At 37.4% G+C, this 20,025-nt stretch overlaps 1 protein-coding gene across 1 annotated transcript in view; it reads right to left on the bottom strand.

Moving 5' to 3' along the window:
- The window catches only part of CFAP58 (cilia and flagella associated protein 58), a 58,896-nt gene that overhangs the window by 26,943 nt on the left and 11,928 nt on the right, over positions 1–20,025 (bottom strand). Inside the window, exons 6-13 of the mRNA XM_009277851.2 lie at positions 17,972–18,109; positions 16,179–16,338; positions 14,324–14,406; positions 12,615–12,806; positions 8,085–8,246; positions 4,929–5,075; positions 1,298–1,438; positions 696–919 (exon numbers count right to left, since the gene is read on the bottom strand). Of these exons, the coding sequence (XP_009276126.2) occupies positions 696–919; positions 1,298–1,438; positions 4,929–5,075; positions 8,085–8,246; positions 12,615–12,806; positions 14,324–14,406; positions 16,179–16,338; positions 17,972–18,109 (1,247 nt within the window). The remainder of the gene's footprint in view (positions 1–695; positions 920–1,297; positions 1,439–4,928; positions 5,076–8,084; positions 8,247–12,614; positions 12,807–14,323; positions 14,407–16,178; positions 16,339–17,971; positions 18,110–20,025) is intronic.

Genomic DNA, 20,025 nt, shown 5'->3' with positions numbered 1-20,025 from the left:
TCCTTACAAACCAAGACTGGTTTGTACTATAGTATATAGTTTGACAATAGTTTCCCATCAGCAAAGAATACACCTCAAATGCTGTAGGGTTAAAAAAAAGAAGGGAAGCATTAAGCCAGAGAAGGAGGAGATAAATCAGGCTGGGGCTATTAAACTCCTCTTTTAAAGAAACACAACCTTCAATGAAAATTTAACTAAATCTTTCTCAGAGAGCAAGTCTACATATAAATCTGGAAGGAGAGAGCTCTGAAAATGTGCAGGGGTTTGTTATAAATATGTCAAATGTTCCCCATCCTCCATGGATTGCCTAATAAAAAGCAGTTCCACTAATTCGGGCCTTGGGTACCACTAAGTAGCTCACTGAACTATGAACACCTTTTCTGCTGCTGTCTGTCAAGTTTATTCTGTAGGCAGTAACTCATAGTACAAGGGGAAATAGGGAAACTATTTCAACTTTGGCCAAGATGTCTTTTTTCCTCCTTTCCTCCTTCTTATATTTTAATTTTCTTGATTGCTGATAAGTTGTTCTGTGAATTTAATCCCGTCTGTGTTTGAGGTCAAACCAAACGATCCCCTTCTCCAAGGTATGCTGTTTGTTGACACAAATATTTATTACGCATAAAACATCTTTTCTGTCTCAAACACAGAATCATGGATGCAGTCACTATGGAAATGTATTCAACCAGTTTTTCTACCTGAGCTCTTCCACATTAGCCATACTCTTGCCAAGTATCCCCTTCTCACGCCGAAGTTTTTTGATCTCCAGCTTGAGAAGTCGGATATCTTCCATTCTCTGTCGGTATTGGGTTTCACCCTTGTTTAAGATGGACTGCTGGATTTTTATCTTTTCATAGAGCAGAGCCACTTCATCATTGCGCCGAACAAGCTGGGACCCTAGGATATCTCTCTCATTGATAACCTAAGGACACAGGGCAAAGCAATAGTCTCAGTTACAGTTTCTCAGTACAATCCCAAAGTACCGTGACTATATTGCATCAGTCAAAATCATGTCAATTAAGAGGTTTCACTGTTATTAGTGAAAGAACTACAGCAAGGGCCATAGCTTCTTCACTTCTTCAAGGGCCATAGCTCAAGTTTCCCCAGGGTTCAGTCACCTGAATAGTACAAAGTACGTATTCCATTCACATGTCTGTATCAACATTTTTGTTTCAACGGCACTATAAAGCTTTAGTAGTACGACATTTATAGTAGCTGAGGATCTTGATCTTAAAAATACACTGGACAAATGAGGGAACAGAATGCAGCGTGTTTGAAAAACCAAATTAGAGAATCCTACCTGGTCAAATTCCTTTTTCTGCTTCAGCCTCTCAGCATCAGCTTCAGCAATGATTTTTAGGAGTTTTCTCTCTTCTGCCTCCTGATTTTCTATAAAGCGTTTGGTTTCCAGAGCCTGTTTTTTCATCTTAAGCAGTTCAGCCTGATGGAGTCAAAGAATATAGGTAAACTGTGCTTAGTAACAACTTCCCATTACATAAACCTGGGATTGAGAGTTAGGATTTTAATAAAATCTCATACATTCTTTTAGTTTCGAGAGGTACATATTTTGTTAGTTTTTGAGAACAAATCACTGAGACAAGCAAGTACGAAGACCCATAAAGAAATGTTGTAAAGAGTATTTTAATATTGTTGTGTTATACACAACAGAAATTTGGATGGATTTTCATCTATGACAATGGCTCAAATTGTAATTCAGAGGCACCTCATTTAATAAAAATTAAAAAAAAAATTAAATAGGTCATATTTGGAAAGCTTTTTAATGGAGTTGCTATGTTATGAAAATCTAGCAGACATAAGTTCAAAGCCAGGCTGGGATGTGAGAAAAGATAGCTCACCTTGCTGGAAAGGGCAACAATCTATGCTATGTAATACAAATTAGCATCAACTCAGGATAGCCAGAATTCGTGGAAAAGATGGCAACCAGGCATGGAAGAGCAAAATCAAAGAGCTTTAGCACTTTTTTAGTGGATGTGTAGATGAGGAAGACTGGGAAAAGACGGGCTGTCCCTAAGTGCAGGAGAAGTAATGCATTGTTACAGTGATTGCACATCACTAACATAAACTAACACTGGAATCTGCCCAATAATTCTATCCTATTGTCATGAATTCTATAATTCAAGGCATGCATGTAGATAAAAATTAATAAGGTCTTCCTGGATTATTAGAAATTTCTATCATTGCTAGGCAGTTAGTTAGAGCCAAGATGGAACTAGCTCACTACAGTCCATTTTCACAGATATGAAAACTTTCAAGCCTTGACTCAAAGACTGTCACAACACTGACCCTTATAAAGGATGATGTTCAAACTGCCTTTTCAGAAAGAACATCATCCAGTGCTGAAAGAATGAGGCTGTGATGAAGGCTGCACCTGCAAAAACATTGATTTAAGACAGAGAGAGTTCCATCGTCATAATAAAATAGCTTGTTCCATTCTTATTTTCTTTAATAAAATTCTCATTTTCCCATATGTGCAACACTCATATCTCTCTTACTCAGTGTTGGATGTTCATCAGAATCCATCAGCTGAATAAAAATGCAAGCCACTTCATATTGAAATGCAATCAACACTGTGCAAAAGCTGTCTACAAATGTAAAACTGCTCATGCATTTGGCATTGCTGGATAATATTTTTTTAATATATCAAAACTCTATGTTCCCCTTATGTCAGAAAAAATATGAGATGTAAACAAGAAGTGGTATTAGATGTTGGCAGCAAACATTCATATAAACAAATCTCCTCACTGGAATGCATTAAGTTAAAATAAATCTGAAGTGCCTTGTACACTAAAGAACATAAATACTTTAAGTCACACAAAGGCCCCACAAACTAACAGGACTTTCAGTGAGATTAAATATGCTAAAATCTACAGTATGAGGGTCTGTGTACATTAGGTAAGAGAAAAGGAAATGAATAAACACAGTCACTGTGCAAGCAGAAAAATGGTCAGGTCTGAAACTGTTGTAAATCAGCACAGCTCATTTGAAGTTGGTTCAGAGAGTTTGTAAGAACGGAAGAACAGTCAGCAAGAAAGAAGAATTTATATGGGACCTATGCCAACATCTCAAACCAAATTCAAACCAAATCTTGTTTAGATTCTGAAATATTAGGGTAAGTGAAGAGGGTTTTTTATTTGTTCTAGAGGAAAACATGAATTTTACAAAAGGTATAACTGGGGCTGGACACAGAATGCTGAAACAACAAGTCAGAGGTTTTACATCCAGATTTCTAGAAAATGCTGAAAAAAAAAAAAAAGACACGCACGAACATCTACAAAAATATACAAAAGCACTTGACAGCAGCTCAAACCTGGAGGGCCATAGTTCCTACAGCTTTCAGATATATATTTTTCAACATTTGGACGCTTTGTCAAACGAGTCTGATCTACAAGCCTGTATGAAGGCCAACTGAAATCAAAAGATGGCATTGTACTGGCTTTAATGGAGCTTGGATCAGGCATCCTCTGTTTCATTTACCATGATTATACATTTTTAAGACCTTTATGCCAGCTGAGGCAAGCACACATCCAATGTCTGTATAATCTCATTCCTATGAATCTCAGTCCTCCATGCTTTAGAGCATTCTTTAAACTGATTTCCCAGGAACAGCTTGCTTCCTTCACATCAGTGCAAACAGGACAAGTTGAAGCTGGCTTGCTACACAAATAATTGGGTTCTTTTGTGCCTGTGTCAATCAGCTCCCTCTTTGAATTCTCCTCTGCTTTAGTATTCAGCAGAGACACTCAGGTAGAAGACCACAATGCCCTGAAGCTAGTCAGTAATGTGATATCATTGTATGGACATACTTGCTAGTGAATAATTGAGTGGGTAAACCATGTAGCAATCATATGTTTGTCAAATGGATGGCAGAGAGTTCTGAGGTGATGAGACAGAACTGGGGACTAGTTAAGGCAGTAAGCCGCACACCGGAAATGAGATGCTGTTTGTCTTCTCCATCACTGATAGAACAACTCTGAGACAGACCAAGTATAAGAACACGAATCCGTTACCTTTTTACAAAGCTCTATTGACATCTTGTCATAACTGTAATGTGCTGAGAGGGGCTGAAAACTCAAGGAGTCATTGCAGCATAGCAATAAACTGACAAAAGAAAACATTGTGGAAAGTGGCAGGGGACTTTAGTTTTTGGAGGGTGGTGTTTGTTTCCTGGTTTTGGCTTTTTTCTAGTGCTTAGTGAAGAGAAAAAATAAGCTGCTGTGGACACTAAGTCCTTAAATCTTTTAAGAGCACAGCAAATTGGGTTGAGATATCACCACAAATCTAATAGCTTATCTAAGGATGGGCTGCAGCCAGTGCTGAGAAGAAGAACCAGAGCTTCAAGCTCAGATTTCCTTTGATTTAAAACAGATTCTTGCTGCTTTATACCACAATATTAAAATAACTTTCTGTGTAGAGGGACCTACTAAAAGGCACTGCCTAACTCCCAGAAGACTAATGCTTGCTAGTCACACAGAAATACAAGATTGTGAAGTGTAATATAATGGGGGTTTGCACTTAAAAACAGCAGAGAGAAAAAAAAATTTTAAAAAGAAAAACTTGAATTATAAGGGTCTATATTAAAAAGTTTGCTAGAATGAGGCTATCCCCAAAACCCACATTTTTGCAAGCAAAATTGAACTTTTTAGTAAAACTATTCGGTCACCAAGAGATTTAAAGCTTCCAACAGACAACCCAGGACCTTTCTGATTATACTTATAGGCAGAGATTAAATTTGTCAGATACACAGAAGATTTGTGTAACTAATACCTCTAAAGGCTACTGAGATCTTGTGCTTCAATTACAGAATAGTTTAAAATACAGCAAAACTATCACCACAGACCAGGAACATGATGCAGTCTGTGAAATCATGGCAACCATCCTTTGTAACAAGGTGTATGTGTAAAGGCTCTTACTTTCAATGATTCCTTCTCCTTCTCTGTTTGCTGATGTTCCAGATGTGCTTTCACAAGGGCTGCTTCTTTGTCTGTGATCTCCTCTTTCAACTGATCCACCTGATGTGTCACAGTTTTCAGTTTCTTCTTCATTTCTGCTATCTCATCCTAATAGGACAGGAAGTGTGATCACAAAGAGGGATCAAAAAAGAGCAAGTTTGTGCTTGGGAGTTCAGGCTATTTTGGTGTTGGAAAATGCAACCACAGTGCTTGAGAGGAGATGTGTTGTATGTACCACAAGACATTACTTTTTAATCCAACAGAACAAAACAGTTTCATTAAATGACAATTTTTTGTTTATGCCAGCATGACATTGCAGTAAAAAAAGCCTTTAAAAGATATTGACAAAAATAATGATCATCAATTATGAGTGTAATAAGCCGTTTAATTTAAAGTGCTGGACACAGGGTAAGAACTAGCAGTCAATCCAAATTAATAAGATTCTGATCCTACCCATCTGTTTTCATGCTTCTAGTAATGTGTTTTTCAATAAGGTTGTATGTAGTCGGGCACAAATGTTTGGAGAGAAGCTGGTTTTGTGCAAATGAACATACCCATGAGTAAGATACCTATATGCCTGCAAGGGACTATAGGAAATGCTTATTTCCATTTTGCCTGTGTGACAGCTTGCACATAGGTGCAAGGGGGAAAAGAGTGTGCTCAGAGATTAAGTCCCTGGTATGAGAATATTTAGCATATATTTTAAGCTCAAAACACAGAGCAAAAAGCCTGGTAGCACTGCAGAGAGATCAGGTCACTAGGACTACTTCTACTCAAAGCACAGCGGTGCCTGCCCATACAAAATTAAGAAACTGTTTCAACTCATTGCAGTGATGGCACATGTTGTGACATGAAATGGGAGCTAATAAATTCAGTGCTCAGACAGACATGCTCTTCTGGATCTAACGAAAGTAGCTTTAGAAGCTATTACTCCTCTGCCAGAGGCTGCCACCTCACAGAGAAGACATCATAACCTTTCATGTGAATACGTTGTTTCAGTACAAAACCAGGGTAGCTTAGAGCTCTTTCAGCACTGTCCACCATAGGTGTGGATTTACTTGACAAATGAGTGACGTTTTCTTGCATGAAATGCTTAACATAGTTAAGCAAGATCTTGAGTCATGGCAGTCTTCACAAACAGTACTGAGAAAGTACTGATTAGTAGTCTGACAGCCCTCAAAAACAAAATCTGTGGATTCTGCACTTATTTGGCAAATTAAATGAGCCAGAAATAAATGTAGCGATATGCCACTAGGCCTACCTGTTCGCATGTTCAGTCACTCCTGTGAATGCAAAAGTCATATTAAAAACTGTCTTTGCTAAATAGCCTATAAATCTCTTCAATATTGTAAAAGATGAGAGGGATTTAAAATCTGGTGCCCAGACATATACCCAAATACATTCCTAATTCTGTATTTAATGAAGAACAGTAAGAACACACAATTTTTGCAAACAGATCTCCTAATCAGCTTGCTTAAACAAATGAGCTCCTAACACCAAAACAAACCCCAAGGATGAAAGCATCAGATATTTATTTCATATTAACAGACTGCCAGCATGTCTTTTCCAAGAGATTTTACTGAGCTGAACATTATGGTACTCTGGAGACCACTAGCAAGGTGGGCAACGGGGTATCTTTCCACATTAAGCAATCCAAAAATACTTACATCTAGCTTTATTTAAACAAGCTTGTGCAAATATGTTTTACTTCCCAAAAGGAAAAAGCATTTACCATAATTTTTAACACAACCCTCTTTTTTTTTTTGTCTTTCATGGCTGACTGACCTGTTACTGAACTATGAATGGCTATTTTTTCACTGCTACACATAATATTGCCTTTGCCAAAAGATCTTTTGGGGTCAGCTATCTTCTCACACAGGACCTGCTAAAAAAGTTTTATGGTAAGCCAAGTAAGCTATTAAAGTCTAAACACCAGCCTCTAACAACTGGAACCATGAACAGCATTGTGTGTACCACCATATAACATTCAAAACCTGAAAAGGCTGATGAGTTCATTGCTTCATTTTGTAACTTAGCACACAGATGCCAGTTCTTTATAAGTAAGGAAATTTATGTTGTCTACTAAAAAAAAAAAATTAAAAAAAAACCATCAGTGTTGCAATTTTTCACCCTTATTTCTCCTGAGAGATTGTTTGGGAGCAGCGAGAATCCCAACACCGCGTCCACTGATGAGAGGCAGACAAAGGTCAAGTAAAGTGTCCCACATAAATGGCAAAATGGTTCATTCCTAATCAAATTCAGCACACAGTTGGATAGGAACTTGGACAGTTCATTCCCATCTGCTTCTCAAGCAAAGCACCTACCTATTCAAACCACAGTATAAATTTGTAATCTACTATATACATTTATCTTATAATCCTTATTCTGAAATAACCCAAGGCTGTAAATCCCAGCTATTCAAGTAGCTAATCAAGCTACTCTGCCGATTGCAATAGGATTTGTGTAGTGTTTTAGATCTTTACATGGGAATAATAGAACGTATCCTTAAGTGATCTGTTCTCTTCCTCTAGTATTGTTAGTGAGATCCCCAAGGAAGAGATGAATGGAGAGAATCATTATCTGAGGAAAATGACACTCCCTGAAAGGAACAAGCGAGGTGGAAGCGTTAAGTTCCATCAGAAAATTCCACTTCAGCTGGGAAAGTGTTCCCTCTGCTTTCTAAATCGATTCATAGTAATGTGTATACGTATTCAGGGCTAAGGAGGCAATCTTATGCCCCTTATACCCTATTTCTGATGCATGCAGACAATTCCTAAAGGGATAAAACAGAGCGGAGCCAGGATGGAAAAGAAAAAGTTTCTTCTGTGATAGGGTTTTGTTATTCCATAGCTCCAGTGTATTATTTGATTTTATGCGTGGTCTGAAGCAGGGATATTGCCACATGATGACTGTGGACTCCTATTTCCAGTCTAAATACAAACTGTCCAGATAAAATGTCAGGGACCTAAAACACTCATTTCCCCAAAATACACAGGAATGAAGAAACCACTTCTGCCATTTATCTGGTGAGCTTTCCTTTTAACAAATTAAAATTAGATCAGGAAAAAAAACAACAAGAGCACAGAGAGAAACACAAGGAAAAAAGTATCCTTCTACCTTAGCTTCAATCAGATTTTTACTGTACAGGTTCCTCTCTGTTCTCACAGCTTCACAGCGGTTTTGTTGCCATTTTAATTTAATCACAGACTCTTCTACTTTTTTCTCATAGTCACAGATCTGCATTTCCCGTATTTCAGTATCTTTCAGGTGCTGGAGGACCTGGAGTGGAAAGAAGGAAGTGAACATGATTAAACCATAATCACAAGATTATAAGGATGGGGCAGAGTTTGTGATTTTCTTCTATGATGACAAGTTCAAATCCCCATGATAAGAAGTTTTAGCTAAAGCTAAAAATCACTTCAGTCCAAGTACAAGTTTAGCCTTTCTGGATAGCTTATGTGGGACATTTTATTTTAATCTGATACCCAGGTTTTGTTCAAGACTAAAACTTATAGATGTGCACATATGTAATTTAAAAACAAGCTACTGAAAATATTGCCACTGAGCAGGTTCAATAAAATCAACATAAACAGCTTTCATCAAGAATATCCTTAGGTTATTTATAGAGCAAAGCTAGACTTTGTATGTTGTTTTGGAAGTCAGCTGTATGATAAGATGAATAAAAACACATATGTTTTTCCAAGAAGACCTGCATGTACTCCTATATTCTAACAACCCAACTTCTTTTTAATGAACACATGATCACAAACTTTTGATATATAATTACAATAATAAGAAAGTTAGTTAATGTAACTTACACTTGATCTAAACTAGCAGGTAATCACAATTAGTTGCTTCTATGAAGATTAGAAATAATGATGTGAAGATTACCTAAAGAGAATGAAGTATTGTAGACTGTACAAAGAAGATGATCACATGCAGTACCAATAAACAAAAATACAAAATTTTGTAGACACCTTTATTAAAGTTACCACCATAACAATACATAAGAATTACTACATTAAAGGAGCAAAAATACAAATAGTTGCTAATCATTATGATGGGCTTCCTAATTATTTTTTTAAAACAGAAGAACCTTCCTCCTGCTGTATGAAGTTGAAAACTGAGGAGCACAAACAAGCAGTATTCAAACAGAATCCAGCATTACAAAGAAAGAAGATTAAAAGAAATAAAAAGAAAACTAAGGAGTACACACATCAAGAACATATTTTTTCAGGTTCACTGCCCTGGGGAGAAAACAATGCCACCCTTAAAGCTGGGAAAAAGATCAAACATTAAAGAAAAAGCTGAGGAATCACATGGACAAAATCCAGAAGAGAAGTCCTTTTACAACTTCATTTCATACCCAGTTCTCCTAACTCTGTTTTTGAAGGTAGCAGTTTGAGCTAAGATTTATGTTCATATGTCAAAGTAGAATAATAAAAAAAAAAAAATGTTTACATCAAATAGTCAATAACTGCAAAGTTTGAAGTCAACAATGTTGTCCCTTGCTTAGCAGTAAAGCTTTGTGAGGTCTAATTATGGGGCAGGAGCTTAATTAATTGATCATTCTACCAGGTACCTCCAACCAACTTTGAAGATAGGGGATAGCTAAATATAGAAAATTTTATTACAGCAGCAGGAATACAATTCCAGCACATTTGTAGCTGACTGCAGAGGATCCCAGGAAGTGCTTACAGTGCAATAGAAAAACACAGTCCCAGTTTATAACCTACTCCTGCCTTTTCCTTTTCTGTTAAAACAACCTACCAATAGTAATAGCAGGGAGAAGAAATCAATAAGGCATGTTTTCTATCGGCACTATGGTGATCATAGGCTGGAGCAAGATTTGAAAGTAGGTCACTGCATTTGTAAGTCTTTTACTTGGTTTTGATACAATATAAGTGCAAAAAGCTTGTGGACTAAGTTTTCTGAGTTGTGCTCATAGCCTGGATGCTGACTCTGCTTTTTCAGGAATGATTAAACCCAAATAATTCTCCTTTATAAATACAGAAAAGATACATGCAACGTTTCCCAACAGAGCCCTGTGGGAGGCTGAGCATCCTCAATTCTGATCGAGTTGATAGCAAACTACACCTCTCAGATTTGGCAATGAGGGGCCAAAGCTAAGCAGAAAGTATTAGATATTCATAGTTTTCTTCTGTACCCTCACAGGTTTTTTATCTGTACACTTAACTATCATCTACTGTTGGTTACCTGTTTAGTTCAGTGAACCTACTCAAGATCTCAGAAATGGTGCCATCCTTATTTGCTTACTTTTATTTAACCACTCCTAGAAGTGCTGCCATGGTCTTAATGATATGCCTGTTGAGCATTAGGTTTTCCAAAAGATTATGCAAATTTAAAAAAGGACGTATGTTTTTTAATTTTCCTGGATATGTTGTTAAACTGTAAACTTAACATTGTAAATGGCTTTTTTTGAAAAAACAACATATTAGAGACTGTTTTTGTGACCTCTTATAAGGCGCAGTTAGGGAACACTTCAGGTGAGACTGAAGGGTATACTTCACTGCTTCCTTTTCAGCAGCCTAAACCTTCCTCAGGAAAACTAAGATTTCATAATCTAAGAATTTCAATTCAAAAAAGAAATATTCTACTAACATTTGTAGCTCAGTAATACAGGCTACACAACAAAGAGCAAAGAGCCAGATTTTTTTCTCATTTGTGCTGGCTAATCTAGAAGTAAGACTATTCAACAAGTGACACTGGCTTAAAAATGGTACAAATGAGCAGTCAGCCAGGCCAATAATTAGAAGAGCAAGTCTAGCATGAATTCTCACCACTAAAATCTTTTACTGCTGTGGATATAACTTTGCTGACTCTGTTCATCAGTTACTCAGTAGTAAATGATGATTTTGAAAGAGGAATTCTGCAGCTCTATAGATTCTGTCCTGCTGTAAATAACCAGACAGCTTTCAGAGCCAGCATGGCTCTGTCTGCCTTGCAGGAGTTCCAAGAAGTCTTTGGACTAGATGGGTTTGGCTCTTTACCAGCTCTTACACAATTCAGAAGGTGTGCAGCAAGCTCCTTCAGAGCTGGCTTGATGGTAAAAGGTGACAGAAGAGCACTGACTGGCCATATGATTACTGCCCATCAATAGCTCATTCCCCACCAGCTGTGAAATGGCTCCTGTAGTTTTGCCACAGTTTCTCAAGTTACCCATCTGCATAGGTCAAACAGTGAACCTAAATATTACCTAGTGGATATAATAATCCTGATGCTATGTCCTGCTTCTACCCTGTGTTTTGCCCTGTCTTATCCTTCTAAACAATGAGTAATCTCATGTAAGGAACCTCTGCAGGGACAAGACTATTGTCTCACATACTCCCGTGCTCAGAACTGCTCCTGCTGCTCTTCACCTGCAAGCTGAGTCAGGAATTGCCCCTTTAGTGAACCACAGAAGCATGCAAGTCCTTCGGAAATTTGCAATCACAGCGCAGGCATCATTATACAAACAGCTCAAGTGTCATAACCCATTTACTGAGGCTCTGCCTCATAAGAAGTGACAGAAAATTTGCACCCGAAGTGGCAGGGGAAAAAAGAAAAAGTAAACAAGCAAACATTTGTCATTTTCACCCTCAAAATATTGTGAGCTACCCTAATCAGAATTGAAAGCAAGAGCCTTGTAGTTCTGAGTGTTATGAATTACTCCCTGGCCCTAGTTTACAATGTTCTTAACTCATATCTATACTGTTAGAAATGCACTATGAGGGAAAGATGCAAAATATGACTTTGTAACAAAGACAAATCTCACTTTCGAGGAATATTATTCCAAGGAAATGACAAAAGGTATTCCAGACAAGAGAGCATATACCATTCAAAAAATTATTTAAAAGCCCCTGGTCACATGAAGTTGGAAAGGATAATTTTAAAGTGAAAAGATAGCAAATAACTTGTGGGTTGAAACAGCTTGAAAGCTTATCCCAGTAAATCAATGAGCTTCTTGGAGGGCCCTTCAATGTGATCTTCAGCAATTAATGGAACATGTTACAACTATGTTCTTGAGTATATCATCAGGAATAAAGTTGTACATAATAATAGACAGCAGGCAACACAAATTTTATGCAGTGTTTCTCTGCAGCTATTCCTGGAAAATTTCTGTTTTGCAGACTAGCTTGCACATGTTCAGATGTTTTCACATACTGGGAGTAATCCTTCCAAATGCTAAGTCTCTTACAAAGATGTCGAGCACTGTCAGCTCTTACTGGCCTCAATTTGAGGACACCAGAAGTATGCAAGATAAGGTCCTTTGCAGATAAGACAGAACAATCAAAGAGTAATTTCCTACTGCATATGAGAGTTTCAATTGTGGGACTCAAGTATAAGAAGTCAGAGGCCTTGGTTTGAACTCCAGCCCCAGTTTCATTTCCCAAATGATCGCTGAGTAAGAGAGATACATAGCTGTACTCCAAGTCTCATAGAATACACACCCATTGATGAGGTTTCCCCAGAGAGACCTGAAACAGTAGCAGGCAATATGCACTGACAAGAAGAAATCTTTTTAAGCTGCGTGAAGACCACTGGTCTAAGCTTCCTCCCACTGGCACATTAGGAAATGAATATATCATCTTTACAGTTTTGAGAATAAGACAGGAAAGGACCACGTGCACAAAAAGCTGTTCCTACCTTCTGTTTGAGCTCACTGGTTTCATTGATGAAACAATCTCTCTCCTTCTCCAATTGGTAAATAATCTTCCTTTGTTTCTGAGCTTCATTCTTGTAATTTTGGATTTCTTCTTCCAAGTTCTTCTTCGACTGTTCATGGAGCTTCACCAAATTTATCTGCTTCTGAGTGGCATTGGTAGCCTTGACCAAGTTCTACATGGAACACAAAATAATGACTCTTGAGCTGAAAAGGCAATACTGCCACCACGATGACAAAAACATGCCATTGTCTAAATGGATTATAGACTTCCCAATGTTATTACCCCTTATCTAATTTGTTCAGTTGAAATACTTGAGCCTCAAATCTGATTTTAAAAAAATCTCTAACAGAGCTACTAAATAGTGCTTTTTCTGATTTGAAGTTAAAACACTACTGCCTGCATCACAAAAAAAATGGATAGCATTGTTTACAAGTGGATATAACTAATGACTGGAAAAACCTTACCAGCTTTAAGGCATTTAGACTGTAAACATACCAATAGCCAGTAAAATAAATAATAAAGCCAAATACCCTTCCTTCTCATATCCTAAATAGCAAGTTCAAACTGTAAATTAACCAAGCTTGGTTTAAAATTATGCATAAGGATTAAACAGAAAACAAGATATCATCTTTACAAAATCCCCCTTCTGGTCCTACTTTGACATTTCTTTCCCTATACAAAACAGGTATTTGTTACCTGCCAAATCTGAGCTAGAGTCAAGACACAGGACAGTGAATCTATATCATAAAGCACCTACTGCCTGCATCACAAAAAAAATGGATAGCATTGTTTACAAGTGGATATAACTAATGACTGGAAAAACCTTACCAGCTTTAAGGCATTTAGACTGTAAACATACCAATAGCCAGTAAAATAAATAATAAAGCCAAATACCCTTCCTTCTCATATCCTAAATAGCAAGTTCAAACTGTAAATTAACCAAGCTTGGTTTAAAATTATGCATAAGGATTAAACAGAAAACAAGATATCATCTTTACAAAATCCCCCTTCTGGTCCTACTTTGACATTTCTTTCCCTATACAAAACAGGTATTTGTTACCTGCCAAATCTGAGCTAGAGTCAAGACACAGGACAGTGAATCTATATCAAGTAAAGCACCTCAGAAATCATCTTTAGCATTGAATTTACTAGATTACACTTCAGGAATGCCCATAAACATGAGATGCTATCCTGCAGTACAAGAACCTTGGGCTGATGGAAAATGATCAGTATGAGAAATGGACCTAAAAGCAAGGATTAGTATTAACACAGCCTGCCAAGCTGCTACATGGTGCATCACCATTTTGGTTTGTTCTTTTACTAGCAAAGACTAGGTTTGCCTAGATTAATATTAAACTTCATATGCTACAGAGTGTAAAAGCTCAGATGTAATGAACTCTTTAGGTATCAAATAACGGGTTTGCAATAAAGGTGAACACAAGTAGCATTTTTGAACTCCCTGACAGTTTATATGTTAAAACTTAGAAATCTTTTGTGTGTTTATGAGTACTAATGCTATTTCAATGCACAGAAAAGAAGCAGTGTAAGCATCTGCTTAAGGAATTCTGAATGCTTTACTTAATGTTATTTATTCTACAACATTTCTGTGTCGCTGTGAGTGTTTAAACTACGGACGTTTCATTCTCAAGCCGTGAGATTTGTTTATCGGTATTACCAGTGCAAGCTCACCTTGCTTAGCATATCTCTTTCCCTTACAAGCTCATCTATAGCTTTCTTGTCAATCTCCGCCTGCTTTTTGGCAGCTTCCAACCCTAGAGAAAAGGAGGAAAGAGAATAAATCCTGGGTTCAAACTGTACAGCTGCTAAAAATTCAGAAACAACTTAGGGGGCTTTTAAAAAGCCTTAACATTACATAAACAGTTCAATTAGCTATGACCAGGTTTTGCAACCTCAGGTATCAGCTAGTAATGTTAATACTTACTTGGGTACTTAGAAGAACTTAGAAGAACTCACGCACAGTAATTAATGGTATGAGGACTTATTCTATTTGGGTGTTCAAACCAAGATACGACGAAGAAGTTGTATTTTCAGAAATCACGGAGCACACTGAAAATCAGAGCCTTTTAAGAAGCTTCATTGTAAGCATCCAAAAACTCAGGCACTTTCAAAAACAAGGATTTTCAGAATTATTCTAATCCCTCTATGTGAAATCCAGTTCTCCTTTGAAGCAGTGAGATTCTACTGGCTCCAGTGGAGTTAAAACTACTTGTTATGGGTCAAGATTAACACTCTACATCACATACTATTAAAAAGATATTAAAAATTGAAGGATGTGTTTTCACTATATTTCACTATAATTAATTTTAAAATTAATTAAAACCTGCTACACTAACACTGCAATTCAGGAAATGCAGTACATTGGAGTGCTAAGATATCTCAAATATTGCGAAAAGACATGTTATTAGCAGCCATTCTCAGGCATTCCAGTACAGATCTGAATTTCCTAAGTTCCTCCTTTCTAGTAAAGAGCATGACCTTAAGCAGTGCTAGCAAAACGCTTGTGGGAAAGCTCTTCCACCCTCACAGAGATACATGAAAAACACACACGACTTTCCATAAATACAGTTATATGGAAGGATTCATATCTCATACATGCAGTCTCTTCAGGACACAAGCTAGAAACAAGGGAGAGCAGAGAGAGGCATTTATGCCAGTATATATCAACTTGAACTAGATGAAGTTTCTAGCAAAGGGGTTTTTTCTGCCCCAAAAAGTGAAGTCTCATCAACTCAAATGTTTTGCCAACTTCATAATATTATTTCAGAAAAAAAAAAAGCAAACCCATAAAACTGTTTTTGATGAAAATCACTTTGGAAGTGTGTCTATTTTTATTTCAAAGCATATTTTATTTTGAAATTTATTTGCATTTTAAAGTTAAAAAAAAAGAAAGTGGTTTTTAATACTCAAAAATACCCCCAAAGTTGTTTTTTAAAGTTAAACAAAATATTTTGTTAGACCCAAGGCATTTTCTTCCAAAATTTCCATTTGGCAAAAATGTTGAAAGTTCCTTCTTAAAGTTTTCCAGATCTGCTAGCAAGTCAAAGTCAATACTTGGACAGCTCTAGTAGCCACGCTGACCACTGAAGTCCTAAACGTACCAGAACTAAGTTTATCAGCTCGCTTGCACATATTCATTTCCAGGCTGTAACTATTCAGCAGGATCAAAGCAGGAAAAAAAGTGTCCCCTAACCATGTCTGATTTCAGTAAGCTCTGAGATTGCATCTCTCTCACAGGTCAGTGCAGGAGCAATGAAGGTGCATTGGGGATGACTCTCTATGTGACATGGCACAAATTGGCACACAACAAAGTTCAGTTATGTCTGTTGTATTTTCACCCCACACATGCTACATTATGAAAATTCTGTAACCCTACAAGGTTTTTAAAATGCTGCTGTAGATTCCAACTGTCATTTATACAGTCTCATACTAGACACTAAAGAAGAATGATCCTAACAGGAGGATGCACCCTGAATGAATAAATTATGAATCAGAAGACAGATCCATCCATCAATTATGCACCTACCTCTCTCCAGTCCAGATATTTGATTTTTTAGGGTGTTTCTCTCATGTCCTGCATCAACTTTTTGCTCCTCTGCAACACGCAGCTTATTCTGGAGAACATCTCTTACTTTGTTCAGCTTTGAAATTTCAAGGCGCATCTGAGTCACTTCATCATCTCTGGCCTACAGAACAGGAACAAGGAAAGGGGAGAGAAAGTATCCACAGAAAGAAAATGCCTCTGTACTCAGTATATACTTATTCCATGAAATTCAGGAAGCAAAGGTGTAAGTGCTGCGGGTTGCCCAAGAAAAGATAATTAGCTAATTGAACAATATTAAAAATAATTTAAACAAAGCCAGCTAGGGTAAGGAAAATTATAATCAAATCTTATGCTTTAGGGCTGAAGATGATCAATAAAGAATACCCAGCTGCAAACCTCACACAGCACTACCCAATTAGTCCTGCAGATTAAACACAGGCAGCTCTAATTTCCTTTGAAGTATTAGGGACAGTGACTGTAATGAGAAAAATATCTGTAGTGTGGTCTGGTTGTATGTCCCTAATAGCAGATATCTGTTATCCCCATCTCTTTTATAACCTATGGCTTTAAAGAAAAAGCAAAATGTAGAGTTCATTTCATTTGCTACACAATCAGAGGAGAAAATAATCAATCAAAACACTGCATAAAAATTAAGGAACTGGTTACCAGAAACACAACCAATAATCACAACAGAAATTTGTCTCTTTCCTTTTAAGAAGTAAATATAACTCCCTCATATAATTCAGTGCCACTGTTAGGTTTTACAGCCATCACAGACTACAGTGTTCCACTTACAGCCTCAGATACTGATTCTGTAAGATGGTGAATCCTGCTATGTGAGTATCCTCTGGGAGGATGTGAATCTCCTCAATTCTTATTGACAATAACCTTCAAGAGATTTATGAATACTTTCACAGTTTGGGTTGCCCAACACCATAGTGGAGGCACTCAGCACACTACAGGATGAAACTGCATGCACAGTGCCTACAAAAAGGGCATCTCAGATCATGACTGGGGCTCTTAGAAGCTTTAGCAATTGGCTTAATTACTAACTGGGCAGTATCTTCTATTTTTTTTGTTCCCAGAAGTCCGTGTGCATGACTCTACAAGTTCCATTAACTTTTCTTGAAGTTAGGATAAGATCATAGAATCAATATCCTCCTTTTGACACTCTAGGGCCCCAAATGTAAGTCACATTTGAACACATTGTTTGTAAAGTTTTGAATAATAATGGTATTGCTAGAAGTAATGATAAAACCAGATAACCTGGAAAAGACAGTAATTTGTTTCTCAAATAGGTAAGAAAAATATACTCCAGTCTGCCTAACAAAATACAACTGTTATAATTTATTAACATTTTTCAATGGGTTTTGGCAACATTCTGATTATGTTAATCACTGTAAGAAAGTAAGGCGTTGCTCTTATCTGAAGATCTCACAATCGAAAAAAGATCTTATGCTTGTCAAAAGTACCATGCATCCTTTATAACCAATGTGTTGAGCATTTTGATTTATGTGTTTTATGAAACACAGCTTCTCCAGCAGGACAGATGCTACAATGTCAGGTGATAGGGTTGGAGACTGCACCATGGTACTGCCAAAGAAAGAATGGCATCCAGTGACAGCCAGATCTATTCCTAAAAATTCCTCAGATTTCCCCCAAAACTATCCATAGGGAACTATCAGTACAAGAACTGAGGTCATCCCTGTCCCAGGTGGTAACACTGCCATCAGAGTGATATGGCTGATAGGATGCATGCACCTTCTGGTACTTACTTTCAGTTCTGCTGTCTTCTGGTGGATGTCCTGCATCACCTCTTCAAACATCACACTGTGCTGCTCACTCTCTTGCATGAGCTTATTATTTCTCATCTGAAATTGCTCAAGTTCCTTACCAGCTTTTTCATTCAAGATCTGTTAGATTAAAGAACAATCCTATTAATTCTTTTTAACCTCATTACAGTATCTACATATACATGAAGACAGAACCTTCCATCTCTTCAGGAGATAAAAGCTGCTACAGATTGTTGTCTGCTTAAAAACCACTCTTCATTGCTGATGAAATTACTAATGTGAAATATGATACATGTTCATATTGTCTAGGGGAAATTATAATTTCTAATGAATAACACAGCCAGTGTCATTTTTTTTATGGAAGCTTAGCAGGTCTCTCTTGCAGGTGGTAGATAAATATTTTACTACTTGTTAGGCATTTGGCAAGCATCACGTAACACAACAACTTGCTACATATAATTACTGAAAATGAGTATGAGATTCAAATTACTTCAATCAGCAGAGGGCAGGGGAGCTCTGTTTCTTAGCAAGCAAATCCTACATTAATATGCTGATAAAATTTCTCTGGGTACATGGTTGGCTGCAACCAGGACACAACCGTTTTCCTCTCTAATTTGTCTTCAGTCAAAAGCCCGGAACAGCAGTTTCATGGTTTCTATGGAGAACATATACTTCAATATTGGAGCTGCCAGTCTTTTCTTCTGCTTGATGGGACTTCCCCTAACAGATATTACTCCATAAGTAAGGAAAGAACAATCATGATATTTTTCACTTCAAGCATTAATGTATGATAAACCAATGAAGTCAATGTGTACTAAGCCCTTAACAAAGATTAAAGGAAGAGAAGTGGAATCTCCCTCTTCTGAATGCATGCAGAAGCAAAGACAACGTAAAAACAAGGAATACTGTTTCTTGTGCTGCAAATGTCAGGATAACACTCTGTTTCAGGCAATTCATTATTGACACTTGGACATGGGTGGGATGAAGCCTATAGTAGCTGTATCAAACCATCTTCACTGTCATGCAAGCAAGGATACTTTATTAGAAATTTCAGTGGAATAAGAGTAGGCATCACAGCCAGCTACAATTCAGTTGAGAAACAATAACCCAATGACATTGCAATAGCTGAGTCACCTTCTCTCGCAGATCTCTACTCTGACTCTTGCACAGTTGGATAGCCTGTACTTTGGACAGACTTTTTGCAAAAGACAATGCAGGGCCTCCACAGACACCTTCAAGCCAGCACAGGCAACAAAGACAGGGCAGTAGTCTGGTTAATTAGCCTAGGCACAGCACTTTATGTGAACTATTGGTTTCCAGGATAGTTTGGACAATTGAATGCCCCTAAAATCTGCACTTGGAAAGGTTGAAAGGGACTATAGAAAGGAGGAGGAAGAATGGAACAGAACCAGGAATTGTAGTTATCCTATTTAAAAACAATGTGATTGTCCTGGCAGATCATGGAGCTGCCTTCAAAAGCTGCATTAAATCAGTGATATTCAGAGAAATAATCAAGTCTTTGCTGTATCTCTTTATGTGAAGTATTTTACTAAGACGCTATGTCGACAAAAAATTGTCACAGACCTCTACCTTCACAAATTCAGGGACCTGAAGGGAAGAAAAAGCAGTAAAAGTCATAAATTTACAAAATACACACAACTCCCAAAGAAGTTTCCCTTGAGGTAGGACTGTTTTACAGTGATGAGATCTCCGCAGCCATTTACTGAAATTGCTTCTCTGAGAGTTTCTCTAAGTCAGGGGAAATGGACTGAAAACCTGAAAATTCAAACACTTGCAGAACACTATGTTAGGACATTTCCAGATAAAGTTTTTAGAAACAGAATGGGGAAAATCAATCAAAAATGTTTACAAAGACAGTTCTCTGCCCTTTCACGGAACCTCTTCCACAAGCTTGAGAGGTAGATAAAAATTATTGTGACAGAGAAGAAAGAAAGGGTCGGAGGTAAAATGACTTTACCAATGCCATTATAGTGAATCAGTGGCAAAACTGTCAATACATGTCAGAAGCTCCAACC

Source organism: Aptenodytes forsteri, unplaced genomic scaffold, assembly GCF_000699145.1.
Source record: "Aptenodytes forsteri isolate BGI_AS27 unplaced genomic scaffold, ASM69914v1 Scaffold15, whole genome shotgun sequence".
Taxonomy (NCBI): Eukaryota; Metazoa; Chordata; class Aves; order Sphenisciformes; family Spheniscidae; genus Aptenodytes; species Aptenodytes forsteri.
The sequence above is the reverse complement of the archived record's forward strand: the minus strand, read 5'-3'. Positions and strand labels throughout refer to the sequence as shown.